Genomic DNA, 13696 nt, shown 5'->3' with positions numbered 1-13696 from the left:
CACCATGTGGGTGCTGGGAATTGGCACTCAGGACCTCTGGAAGAGCAGCCAGTGCTCTTTACCTCTGAACCATCTCTCCAGCCCAAGAGGTAAATTCATCTTTTGTGTGTTGCATACTGTGGAGTCTTAAAGTGAAGTCAAAAGGATAGGGAGGTAGCTTCACTAGTTCCATAAACAGACACTAACTAATCATCCTCTAAGGCACAGGACATCCCCCAAACCCCTTATGGAATTGCGACTTAAGTGCCTACAGTGCCAGTCAGGAAAACTAGCATAAACTGACTTAGATGGCTGACATTACAGTGTAACTTCCCTTGCCAATGCAAGCCAAGCCTTTGCCATGCAACTGGCACCTCTCAGGCAGAAACCAAAGGGACTAGTCACATAGCCCAAGAAACATTCTTTAAATATACAATAAAACAACAGTAAACATCAGTTCCTGTCTTTTTATTTATCCATACACAACTACTTGTCTTCTGGTTTGTTGAAGCAGTAAGTCAGACAACACTTGCCACAGTAATGTCTGTCAAAGTGGCTAGCCATGAAAACTCCAGCACCACACTCATCAGAAGGACACTCTCGACGAAGACGGCTAATTTTGCCATTTTCATCCACCTGAAAAACAAAAACTTACTCTAAGACAATTTCACAAAACATATCCTGAAGTCTGATTTAAGTGACTCAAGCCATTAACCTCTGGACCTCACAGTACTAATAATTTCTAGTGCTTTTTAGGGGTTGGAGTGATGGCTCAGTGGTTAAGAGCACATACTGTTCTTGCTGAGTACCTAGGTTCAATCCCCTCCCAGCTCCCATATCTGGCAGCTCAATACTGCCTGTAACTCCAGCTCCAAGGGATCTGACATCCCTATCTTCTTTACTCATATGCAAACATATACATGTATACATAGACAAATAAAAATATTTTACAAAATTCTAGTGCTTTAAGTCAGCACTTCTGCAAGTCAACTGCTCAGAACTTGTTCCAAATACACCACTGGTTTTGTTGACACCACTTAGACAGCTCACCTTATAGTACTTTAGTACAGCCAACTTAACCTTCTTCCTCTTATGCTTATTCTTCTTGGGAGTGGTGTAAGACTTCTTCTTCCTTTTCTTAGCACCACCACGAAGTCTCAGCACAAGATGAAGGGTGGACTCCTGTTAGTGGAAAGATGAAAGAGGCATCAACAACTCTGTCAAAAAGCTAGGTGTGGTTGTGCGGTTGTGCCTGCAGCAGCAACCACCCTGCACCCCCCCACCCCACCCCCAAAGCACTTGGAAAGTGGGGAAAGCTCAGGAATTCAGTTTAAGCACCCTGAGACTACAGGAGATCCCTCTCCACAAACCAAAAAAGATAAATCACACATTTTAAAATTTAAAATCAGTAAACAGCTGCAGTGCTTCTCAGTTGTTAGTGGATTCACAGTGCAATCTAACACTATCGTTCCTATTTCTGGGGAGTTTTCCCTCAAACAAACCTTTTGAATATTGTAGTCAGACAAAGTACGGCCATCTTCCAGCTGCTTACCAGCGAAGATCAGCCTCTGCTGATCAGGAGGAATTCCTAATTGCAAGAAAAAAATACTGAGTTTAATCGAACTAGGTGCATGCCAAGCTACAGAAAGCCCTCCATCAAACAACTGCTAGCACTGGTCACTGATTTACTGGCTACTAAGCATTTTTCTTAATGTTTGGATATGCTTGAACATTTATTACATGTTAATAGTCTTCGTAATTCAGTAAACAGGTTAAAAAAAATTAACTTCTTAAAATTCACACGTGGAAAAAAGAACTGTCTTGCAGATTTTCCAAGCACTTGTCTGTTAATCTGTTTTCTACCCCACCCAGAGCAAATATCCCTAGGTCATACGAGCCAGTCATTTTTCTAGCGACAGAACATTACTTGCCTTCCTTATCCTGGATCTTGGCCTTTACATTTTCTATAGTGTCCGAGGGTTCAACCTACAAGTTTTAATAGTTAACATACAGTTACACGGTAAAAAACTAGAACACCAATCTCACGAGACGTTAACTTTACACAAACCGAGCAGGGAGGTGCTGAGTCGACACCTATTCGATGAAGGACTCAGTGGACCGCTCCCCGGAGTTGTACAAGCCCACTCCGTTCCCAGACGCGGGCGGCCGCTGTGCCACGCGCTCGAGCCCGGCGGGCGAGCAGCGCCTCCTACCGACGCCCTCCCCTCGGCCACTCGGAGCGGGCAGTGCCGAGCGCCGGCGCTTGTGAGCAGCCCACGCGCCGCCCGGGCGGCACGGAGGGCCTCGGCTCCCGCACGCCACCCGCCCTACCTCGAGCGTGATGGTTTTCCCCGTGAGGGTCTTCACGAAAATCTGCATCTTGGCGGCGGCCCCACCTGCGTTCGAGAAGAGACGGATTAGAGCCGACGACAGCGGCAGGGCGACGCAGGGGGCCACAGGCCGGAGCCCGACTGCGGAGCGGGCACTCACCACGGACGGCGGATCGGAAAGGAAGAGCCGCGCGGGCCAACGGGGCTTCCCGGCCGAAGGACCCGCCCCTTAGGCGTCCACGCACGTGCCTGCGCGCTGCAACCGAACCGCGGCTGACTAACGCAGTGCCAGACTAGCTCGGGCGCTCCATTTCTCGACGCTCTTCTTCTCATTTTGGTCCTCCGCGTGTCCTCGAAACGATGTGTTCAACTTAAAAATGTTTCAAAAGACATTCTTATACAGTCGATGCGACTAAGAGGGGCTTTCCTTTAAAGGGGGCGTGTTAGCATGAGAAGAGAGGTAACAAGTCTATCTGGGAACTGTAGTTTTTCGCTCCTTTCTTCTTGCTAAAACTACTCGTCCCGAGATGCAGTTCTACACTTCCGGGCTATCTGGTTACAGTCTCTAAGCTCTGGATTCAGGGTTAGAGATTCAGGTGAGGACCTGGGGATGGGGCCGAATGTGTGGCGCGAGGGTAGGGCCGCGCCGGAAATGCCTAGAAGGGAAGGGTTAAGGCCCGGAAAGGCTTTTGAGGCTGAAGGTATTGATCGTGCCGCAATGAGGAGCCGGCCGGGGGTCAGCTGTGCGGGCCCTCAAGCGAAGGGCATGGTCAGCCAACTCCAGAACAGCTGGATCACAGACCAAGTCTTCCGAAGTGCGGGGTGCGGCCTCTTCCTTGCAGCCCCCTCGTGGCCCTCAGCCACCTTTTCTCCAGTCTGAGGAAGCTTCTGAGCCGCACGCGCTGTCCTAGTGTGAACGGTTAAATATATCGGAATTTGTATCTTTGCACGTTTTAAAAGCCATACAGTAAGGAAATCTACAGAGTAATTGTTTAGTCCTCGACCACAAATTTGGACGTGGAGATTGGCCATCCGGGGAAAAATACTTAGGAGCATGTGCTGCCCAGGAGAAATAAGCAAAACAGACCACTTAGGAGCAGGTTGCGCCCCCTCCCAGTCCCTCCTCCACCTCACAAACCCAGTGCCCTTTTTAATGCACCCTCTTAATGTTTTTTCTTCCTATCCCTAAACGTAGGCGTGCTCCGGTTTTTTGTAAAGAGGATCCATATCTTCTTAATAACCTGTGTCTGCTCTTTCCTCATTTTAGTCTACTAGCTCTGCTGCCTTCAAAATACACATTTTTGGCTGGGAAATGGCTCAGTAGATACAATGCTTGATATGCAAAAACCTGTATTGTAACCCAGCACCCACTTTAAAAAGCTGCTGTGCCTGGCGGATTCTGTGACCAGATAAGCCAGCAGTGACAGGAGACTCCCTAGAGCTCATTGGCCAGCCAGAGTAGCCAAATTCTCCTGCTTCAGGTTCAGGAGAGTTTGGGGGCGGTGGGGGTGGGGCGCACAGGACATCCTTGTGACACACAAATCTCTCTTTTTTTTTTTTTTTTTTAGATTTACTTTATTTGTTATGTAAACAGTCTTCTGTCTGTATGTTTGCCTTTTGAAGGACAGGATAGAGCATCAGACCTTATTACAGATGGTTGTGAGCCACCATGTGGTTGCTGGGAATTGAACTCAGGACCTCTGGGAGAGCAGTCAATGCTCATAATCTCTGAGCCATCTCTCCAGCCCGACACACAAATCTCTTAAAATAAGGTAGAGCCATTTGGATGGTTCAGTCAGTTAAGAGAGTTGACATCTGGAGTTCTGTCCTAGGGATCCAAATAGTGGAGAGAACTGACTCCAGCAAGGCAGACTTTCACAGCACTCCCCACCCCCAGACTAACAAATGTTATAACATTTTAAAATAAAAGGTAGCATGATCCAAGAACACCCCCCACACGTGATCCTCCTGTCTCCACACCTGCATGGACCCACAGGAATGTGGACACACACAGAAAAGTAAAAAGTAATAGTGTCATCTACATTATTCAGATACTTCACCTTGGGGTTAAAGGTTATCTGAGTTGTAGGTTACTTACCTAGCATGTCTGGGATCCTAGAATTGATATCCAACACTGCAAAGAATAAAATATTTTACCTTCAAATATAAGGGGCAAGGACATAAGAAGAGAGTTTTGTCAAAGGGAAAAAAGTTGTTGACCCCTTAAAGGGCATGGATATGCCACCAAAATAGCTTGGATTTCTCTTAAAGATTCTAGGGAGCCACTGCTATTTAGATGTGACCACACATGCCCCAACGATTGTGGCCATCCCCTCTCCTTTGACTTTATATGTTACTATTTGCAATTACATTATCTGTACTCTGACTGGCTTCCTGAATTGTAAGCTCCAAAGAGCCAGGACCTTATCTTATTGCTGAATCCCTAACCATAAAATACAAAATATACATTCAAAAAACAGTGGTTGAACTAATGAGTAAACAAGTTGATTTTCTATTTCAGAAAAGTTTAGCCCAGTGATATGGCTCGGTGAGCTAAAGCACATTCTGCCAAGCCTCGTGATCTGAGTTCAGTCTCTGGGTCCTCCATAGGAAACAAGCATGCACCTACACATACACACAGACACTAAATAACTTTTTGTTTTTGTTTTTCCTGACAGGGTTTTTCTGTATAATAGCCCTAGCTATCCTGGAACTGACTTTGTAGTCCAGGCTGGTCTCAAACTCACAGAAATCTGCCAGACTGCCTCCTGAGTGCTGGAATTAAAGGCATGTGCCACCTTGCCAGGCTCTATATAACTTTTTTTATTTTTTTAAAAGATTTATTTATTATGTATACACTCTTCTGCCCGAATATATGCCTACACACCAGAAGAGGGCACCAGATTTCATTACAGATGGTTGTGAACCACCATGTGGTTGCTAGGAATTGAACTCAGGACCTCTGGAAGAGCAGCCCCCTCTTAACCTCTGAGCCATCTCTCCAGCCCCAACTTTTTTAAATGAAAGACTTTAACTATACATTGTTTGTGTCCTTGATGGGACTACTTTATGTCCTCTTGTAAACTGACTTTTTGTTATGCAACTTATCAGTATAAATGTAAATTTAGCTGGGCAGTGGTGGTGGTGCACGCCGTTAATCCCAGCACTCAGGAGGCAGAGGCAGGAGGATCTCTGTGAGTTTGAGGCCAGCCTGGTCTACACAGTTCCAGGACAGGCTCCAAAGCTATACAGAGAAACCTTGTCTCGAAAAACCATTAAAAAAAAAAAAAGATAAATTTAGTCTTTTACACTTCAAAATTATTATGGTGTCTCCTTTATTTTTTTTATTTTATTATTTGTTTATTTGAGATAAGGTCTCACTATGTAGCCCTGAATGGCCTGGATCTCACTGTGTTGACCAACTTAGCCCTCTGCCTTCCAAATGCTGGGACAGACTGCTGTCCTGATTCTTACGTATGTGGTATTTAAAGTTTGGTATTTCAGATAACTGGTTACTAATTATATTGTAAAACATCATAAAGTTAGTTTAAACATTTATTTAAAGCAGCATTATTTATAGTAAAAGTGTTTAATGCTTAACGGGGATGGCTAAAGAATTAATGGAGCCGGGCGGTGGTGGCACACGCATTTAATCCCAGCACTCGGGAGGCAGAGCCAGGCGGATCTCTGTGAGTTTGAGGCCAACCTGGGCTACCAAGTGAGTTCCAGGAAAGGCGCAAAGCTACACAGAGAAACCCTGTCTCGAAAAACCAAAAAAAAAAAAAAAAAAAAAAAAAAGAATTAATGGAATCTCATACTATGCAATAAATATGTTTAGAGCTCTTTAGAAAAAAATTAAACATCATATTGTTTTTGAGACAGTCTCGCTATGTAGCCCTGACAGGCCTGGATTTCACTATGTAGACCAAGTTGACCTTGAACTCACAGAGATCCAACTATTTCTGCCTCCCAAGTGCTAGGATTAAAGGTGTGTTCCACCACAGCCAAGAGGTAATTTTAATTTTTTTAGTTTTTATTCCTGGATAGTTTCATATATTTAGTGAATTTTAGTTCTTTTCACTGTCTTACTCGTATTTCTCCTCCCACTGAAAACTTTCCCAACAAGGCCCTTTCTACTTTGCTGTGTGTGGAGCCACTGAACCACTAAATTTAAATAAGGCTGCCTGAGTGATGGGGGAGAAGGCAAGTATGTGCTAGTGTACGTGCTTGCCTGCATGTACGTCTGTTGTATCGCTTGTATTCGTGGGGTCAGTGGAGGCCAGAAGAGAGCATCCAATCCTCCCTCCAACCCCAGAAGTCATGTTTTTGTCGTTGGGGTTTTATTTATTTATTAAACCATGTGGCACATGCCTATAATTCTGGCACATGGGAGGTAGGGGCAGGAAGGTCTTCAAAGTCATTCTCAGCTACGTCGGGAGTTTAAGACCAGCCAGGTTTGCAAGAACTGTTGTTTCTAGGACAAGAGGCAACTTGTGGTTAAACTGCATTTATGAAAGGGAATTCAATACTGAGTTATGTTCACGACTCTGATTTAGTCCCCAGCATTAAAAAATACAAATTTTTTTAAAGTGTTGAGTTGAAACCTATGATAAAGCTATCATTTAAATCATATTTCTAAGAGGAATCTGCCTGGTTTCTAAAGGAAGGCGTGTTTTTCTCTCTTCAGTCATCTTTTTGTGTGCGTAACTGGGTGAGGGTGGGAGGCTTGTGTAGAGTTGGTTCTTGGCATCAGCTCAGGTCTTCAGGCTCTCATGGAAGTTCTTTTCCTGATGAGCCGTCTCACTGGCTCTGAGGGAGAGTTCTTAACTGTCTGGCATATTCTGAAGTATAGCAATTATCAGTAGAACAGCATGGGCATTTTAACTCATTGACTGAAATGTTTATCTCAGTGACAGGTCCCTAGGAATTTTTTTGGAAACATGCATATTTTTAAATTGAATTTTGACTTAAGAGTTGTAGGCTTATAGATTAACTGATGGTCATGTTTTATTTCAGGCTTACTAAAGTTTTTTGGCTTTGTTGCAAAAGAAGGTCAAAGTTTAATTTTTCTCCGGTGAACAAGCTTACAGATTAAGATTTATGTCATTCCAAGAAGTAAACAAACATGCAGTTCTCCCTCCTATCATTAGTAGAAGTGACAAGGAGTTTTTGGAAAGCATGCAAAGATACATAACTACAGAAACCGAAAGAGTGGGCTGCAATGAGGAAGGACCTGCTGATGAGTATTACACCATATACCGAAATGTTTTCGATAAGGTAACATGATGCTCTTTAAGACGGAATGTTTCCAAGAGACTGTACATTACCTAGTTTAACTACTGCCTGAGAAGTACTGCTGCCTGATTGACCACATTATGTATACTACTCTGGAGAGGCTCATCCAGTTTGTTAAACCAGGGTGAATGGGGGCAAGTTTAGTGCTGCATTTACATTTCCCGACTGCTAGTTAGAGTCACTTATTTTAGTTTAGAAAGCTATTTTTTGTCGTTGTTTTGTTTTGTTTTGTTTGTCAACAACTTGGCTATGCCCTCTGGTAATCATTTTTACCCTTTCCTGTTAAGGTGCCATCTGATTTGCTAGAATTTGCATTGTGAACAAGAACTAGTAGTTTATGTTCTAGGTTTATTTCTGTATCACTAAAATCTTGGTTTAGATATGATATGGCATGTTAAATGAAACCTCTTCAGCCAGGTGCTGTGCCACATGCCAGTAATCCTAGCTGGTAGAAAGGCTGAGGCTGGAAGATCCCTTGCAGCCAGGACTTGGAGGCCACCAGCAAAATAATGACGCGATTTAGCTCAAAATCAATGAATGAATCAACCAAAAGCTTCATCTAAACAGTTTGAGTCCTGTTAGAGGTACATAGAGGATTTGACTGATTTTAACACTGGAAATAATGGACTAGATTAGAAAACATTACAGCTTTATATGGCATGTCTGATTTTTGTTCTTTGCAATTTTAGAAATAACTGTCTCCTTTTGAACAACTGCAGTTTGTTGATTAATTCTAAGTCTTTGCTTAGGATTTTCTTTCTTTTTTTTTTTTAATTTATTTTATGTACATTGGTGTGAGGTGTCAGATTCTCTGGAACTGGAGTTACAAACAGTTGTGAGCTGCCATGTGAGTGCTGGGAGTTGAACCGGGGTCCCCTGGAAGAGCAGCCAGAGCTCTTAACCACTGAGCTGTCTCTCCAGCCCCGCCTAGCATTTTCTTTATCAGCCCTTGGAAGATGCCCTGACAGCAAAAGTAGAATCATCATCCTTTCCTCTTTGCTTGGAGGAAGAATATACCCCAAGACTTGTATACCACTGTCCCAGAATAAAACACACAAAGCAGAACAGGAACTCAGTCTTACAGGAACTCACTCTTTAGACTAGGCTAGCTTCAAATGTGCAGAGATGTGCCTGCCTCTGCCTCCCAGGGAAACTCAGTCTTCTGATTAATTTTTAAACATTCCACTGAGTTTTATTTCTTGTGTAAATAAAAACTTAGTTCCTCCTGAGGATCTTTAAGCAGTTAATGGTTGCTGAAGGGGAGAAAGAGACATTTTCTTCAGTGTTGTAGCCTAAATTGCTTTATGTTCTTACAAATAGTCTCTTCACTTATGCTCATTTAAGCAACCTAATTAAACTCATTGGATCACACACAAAAAAATTAAAATTAAAGTAGAAGTAGAAAGTGTTAGGGAAAAGGAAGGGGATTAAAATTAAAACACATGTATGGAAATGTCATTTGAAACTTATTATTATCTATGATGAGTATGTGCTAAAGAAGACTGTTGTAAAAGCCTAATTCCTCACTCTAAGGAAAAGTCGGTACAGAGACAGGGAATGTAGCTTGGGCAGCAGGCTTAAGGCTCTCGGTTACATCCTCAGCACCACATGGTTTAACTCTAGCATGGTGGTACACACCTGTAATCCCAACACTTTGGAGGTGGAGGCAAAAATATCAAAAGTTCAACATCATCCTTAGCTACATAGTGAGTTGAAGACCATCTTGGGACATATGAAACCAAAGGAAAAGAAAGGAAGGGGAAAAAGAGAAAGTACAAAGAGCGATCTGTACCCACCAATGGAAAGAGGAAAGCGCAGAGTCCAGACAAATGCTGTAAAAGAACCACATAGGCTAGCTGTGAGCGGGTAAGGAATGGTGGGGACCACAGGAAAGTGAAGAACCAACCCAGTGAAAGTGCCATTTGCCTTAACAGGTCTTCTGTACTGTTAGACTCTCAGAATTTTTGAGAAGCTGTAAGTAGATTGGTGGTAAAAAGTCCCAAACTTTAAAATGTTTTTGTGTAAGGTGAAATTGCCAGCTCTGTTCTACAGGTGGTATGCCAGCTTGCATCCTCCACTTTAATGCTTTTCTTTGTATTCCAAAAGGTATCCACGTGTATTCTACTGAGATCTGTTTCTTCTAGCACACTGACAAGGTCACTGATCATGGAGTCACTACAGTGTATTAATTACCCGTTAATGTGTCTTAGCTGCATTATTGGTGCACATTACAGGATCATGTGAGATGAAAGCTGAGCAGGAACAAGTAGCAGGAGGCTGAACGTGGAAAACCTTTCCTCAAAAACAGTTCCTGGTTGGGGTGAACAGGCAGTGTGGGTATGAAAAACAAAAAAGGCACTGCATTTCCTCAGATACCTTTTCCTGGTACTTGCTACAGATTAATGACCTCTCCAGTCCACAGGTGGTAAAATGGATGTCTTCCTGGATAACTTTCTTTAGATACTGTTTAGCTAAAGAAAACTCATGGAGGATAACACACCTAAGAAATGCAGATAAACAAGCTTAATTTCAGATTTCAGAGAAAATTTTGGATTGATTACCTTTATTCCCTATATATCATCACTATTTGAAAAACAAATTAAAATTTTTCTATTTGTTTCTTAACCTGTTTAAAATTTTTGACTATTTTTGTGTGAGTGATGCATATACAAGATTAAGGGGGGAAAAGCCCTAATAAAGAGGTGTGTGCTGAGGAGTCAGCCCCTCACATCGAGACCTGTCCTTTTGCAGGCACTTAGTTTCCTTGTTAACCTTTCTACGGTTCTTTTCCTCTGTTATCCTTTCTGACAGATGTTTTGCTTAAATATTATTGGAAACCATGAATATGTAGTGATGAGAATTGTTTTCACAGCTGTTTTTGACATGTTGCGAATAAAGATACAATTAGGAACTCTGACCTGATTTTCCTTGTGGAGGTAAATGAGTTCAGATTGCAATATCTCAGTGGTGACTTGAGAGATTGCTCAGTGGTCAGGAGCACACCCTACTTTTCCAGAGGACCTGAGTTTGGTTCTCAGCACCTACATCAGGTAGTTCAGAACCACCTGTAACTCTAGCTCCAGGGGATCTGAAGCTTCTGGTTCCTGCAGGCACCTGTACTCACATGCACACTCCTAAACACAGGCACATACATACACATAATTAATGTAGTACAAAAGATAATATGTAAATGAAGTCAAGAGGCAATTTTAATGGAGTAAAAGTACATAATTAAAAGATCTACAGTTGGAAATGTAGACCTAGTACTGTATTAGCCCATGTCTCACGTATGAATTCATACCAAGTATAAGAAAGCCTTTCTCATAGTTAGGATCACAATATCTTCATAGTGACCCACAGAGAGTGTGCATTTGGTGGTTATTGTTTTTAGTGCCTACTCATGTTGAGTTTATATTTATGTTTATATTTCTAACTAATAATCATGACTCACCTAAAAATAACATGCTTAAAAGGCTTTTGATCACAGTGTCTTCTGTTAAAAAAAAAATCATTACCACAGACAGAAAAATCATATTTCAGGTAATAGACTATGTCAGTGCATACAAGTCCATTCTTACTTCAATCAAAAAAGAATATGATGCCTTTATTGAGACAATAAAGAAAGGCCGAAGAACTGCTTATTATCTTCATGGAAAACTTAAAGTTTTGGCAGCAGAGCCCACAGCGTTGGTATACCACCAGAGAAGAGCCTTTCAACTTGAAGCAAAGTGAGTATGTCAGTCACTAGCCAGAAAGGTGTCCTGCTACTTGATGATAAGAATCGGTTGGTCTTTAGTTTTACTGTTTGGTTTTATTATTTTGAGACATGGTATCACTATTTAGCCTAAGCTAGCCATGAATTCACCAGGCTGGCCTTGCTCAAGACCCTCAGCCTTCAAGTGCTATAACCTTATAAATTTATATACCTTTAATTAAATTGTTATTTTTTCTTGTATAATATTAGCAGGAGCAGCCTTAATATTATACATTCCAGGGGCTCGGGAGAGAGAACTACTAACGGCGAGGACTATTTTCGGGAAATAGAATCTCAGCACACCGAGCTGTATAGTCCACTTGCTTTAATTCCTCTGGCATAACATCCTATTTACACAGCTTCAGTTCTGTTCTTGTGCCTAGCTCCTTTCTTGCCTGATTTCTCTATATTTATCTACTGCTCCCTCTTAAGTTCTATCTTAATTCTCTCGTCTTAATTCTGCCTCATCTAGGTCCTTTTCATCTTGTTCTTACTCAGCTAGGACTTCCCCATCTGACTCTTCCTCATCTTCCATCTTGTCCACATGTACTCTCTTCTAGCCCTTCAATCTAGTTCTTCCCCATCTCAGTTTGTTCCTCTCAAGTTCTTACCCATCTAGTTCTTCCATTCTCTTTTCTCTCTTCCATCTTCCTGTGCCCTGGAAGTCCTGGTATATATACACTTACAAGCAGTATTCCCTTAGCAGTGCAAAGCCAGGCTTCCAGAGTCAAAAGGAGGGGTGATAAGAATCACATAGGGAGGCAATAACTGTTAATTATCATTTGCAACCTCAAAGGAAGTGACCAATGGGGAAATGAATTAACTAAAGGCTAAATTCGGGTAATGTCTAAGAAGAGGGATCTTATTTGCTCAACTATAAACTCAAACGTGATTGGTAGAAAATGTTAAGAATCTGTAAGTTGCTAGGTCAGTGGGAGAAAATAAAACTGTCTTCTTTTTTCCTGTGGCTCCTATCTGTCCAAGCTATCTGCCGTTTTTCTGCAGGGTGGGGGAAAGTGTGCTCAGTCGCTAGGCAACCTGTGTACAGCTAGATGCCTCTGGTGATAGTTAAAGGGAGATCTGGAACTAGAGGTAAGGTTTGAGAAAGTAGAAAGTAAAGCTTAATTGGCACATCCGCCAGGCCTTCTCAAACTGGTAGCCTGGATGCTTAAGTCTGTTCTTAGAGAGTAAAGAGGTATCTCTGATAAGGTACTTTCCTCCATCTGGGGATAGACCTGGCCAGATGCTGCCAATGAAAATAATTACAGGGAGGCTTGAACTGGGGTTCTGGCTGTACATAGCTGTCAGCACAGAAAGTTATCTAAATATTCCTAGAAGTGGTTAGGTAAGGAGTTAGAGGTCTATAAAGTTAGTAAGGCTGTAAGAAAGGAGGGTCCGAGCTAAATTGTGTAAAGCCATTACTTAACGTCCACCTGACCTAGGTGGTGTCTCTTTGTGGAATTTATCTTAAATCAGGAGACTTGCGTTTGGACTGTTATTACTGCTCATCCTTGAAAGTGGCTAAGGGAGATATCTGATTCCAGAGAAAGCCTTTCCTGAGGCTGTTCTCCAAATACCTGGAATGTGTATGTCCAGAGAGTGATCAGTCCACACTGTTAGCCCTTCTTAGAGAAAAGTCAATTGGGAAAACTATGTAGGCACACATGATTTTCATAACAGAAGACAGCTGATATATAACAAGCCAAATAACACCAAAAACTCCTTGGAATTTGGCTTCCTCTGGAGGAATTCCCTGATCCCTCCAGGTAGTGACTTTGCCATAACCAGCTGAGTTCTTGTGATATATTCCTGTGGCCCGCAGCAGTTTTTAAAGCTATAGTTTTATATTCCCTTCTACCAATTGTATTATATGTATTTTAAGTAAAACTATTAATTTTGCTTGATTTCATGATCCCCCTTAGTATAGAGAAGGTACGTTGTGGTATCATGAAAGGAGTGAAGTCATTTCATGCATGGACAATTTGACAATTTCACAATTCCCATCAGAACTACAGCACTTCATCCTGTGATCCCCAACAATAAGTGACCCACCATATAATAAAATGTTCCTTAAAAATAGATACTATTTTTGGACTTCTGGCCACCAGAATGATGAGATGTTACTTTAAGTCACAAAATTTATAATAATTGTAACAATAGCCCCCAGCAAAATAACAGTTTTCTTTTTGTTTGTTTGTTTAGAGCTTTTTCTTTAAGCCTAGTGGGATGGTTCACACCTGTAATCCAGCACTGAAGGAGCAGGATCACAAATTCAAAGCCAAGTTTAGCTACATAATGAGACCCTTTCAAAAGAAAAGAAAACTGAAAATGCTCTTTC

The 13696-nt window shown here is 42.1% G+C and overlaps 2 protein-coding genes across 5 annotated transcripts in view; one reads left to right on the top strand and one right to left on the bottom strand.

The window, feature by feature from the left end:
• Positions 1-410: 410 nt before the first annotated feature.
• On the bottom strand, positions 411-2535 carry Rps27a (ribosomal protein S27a). Its single transcript, XM_059275194.1, has 6 exons — positions 2470-2535; positions 2311-2375; positions 1911-1965; positions 1482-1567; positions 1030-1161; positions 411-615 (listed from the first exon to the last, which is right to left on the bottom strand). The coding sequence occupies exons 2-6, from the start codon at positions 2356-2358 to the stop codon at positions 466-468; spliced, it is 471 nt and encodes a 156-aa protein (XP_059131177.1). The 5' UTR covers positions 2359-2375; positions 2470-2535; the 3' UTR covers positions 411-465.
• Positions 2285-13696, top strand: part of Clhc1 (clathrin heavy chain linker domain containing 1) — a 32387-nt gene continuing 20975 nt past the window's right edge. For 2 of the 4 annotated variants that reach the window (XM_059275192.1, XM_059275190.1), the window contains exons 1-3: positions 2285-2905; positions 7326-7586; positions 11145-11332. In XM_059275192.1, coding sequence (XP_059131175.1) covers positions 7410-7586; positions 11145-11332 — 365 coding nt within the window. In that variant the 5' untranslated portion in view covers positions 2285-2905; positions 7326-7409. Of the gene's footprint in view, positions 2906-2970; positions 3277-7325; positions 7587-11144; positions 11333-13696 lie in introns of those variants that run through there. The other 2 variants (XM_059275191.1, XM_059275193.1) reach the window with 2 other exon arrangements.

This window comes from Peromyscus eremicus, chromosome 10 (genome assembly GCF_949786415.1).
Source record: "Peromyscus eremicus chromosome 10, PerEre_H2_v1, whole genome shotgun sequence".
Classification (NCBI taxonomy): Eukaryota; Metazoa; Chordata; class Mammalia; order Rodentia; family Cricetidae; genus Peromyscus; species Peromyscus eremicus.
This window is presented reverse-complemented; position numbering and strand designations above follow the sequence as displayed.

Excerpts from the sequence above, each read along its gene's own strand:
- Rps27a (XM_059275194.1), bottom strand. The coding sequence starts at position 2,358 with ATGCAGATTTTCGTGAAGACCCTCACGGGGAAAACCATCACGCTCGAG. Across the intron at positions 1,966-2,310 it reads GGAAAACCATCACGCTCGAG|GTTGAACCCTCGGACACTAT; the intron begins GTAGGGCGGGTG and ends TAAAACTTGTAG. Across the intron at positions 616-1,029 it reads CTGTACTAAAGTACTATAAG|GTGGATGAAAATGGCAAAAT; the intron begins GTGAGCTGTCTA and ends TTTGTTTTTCAG.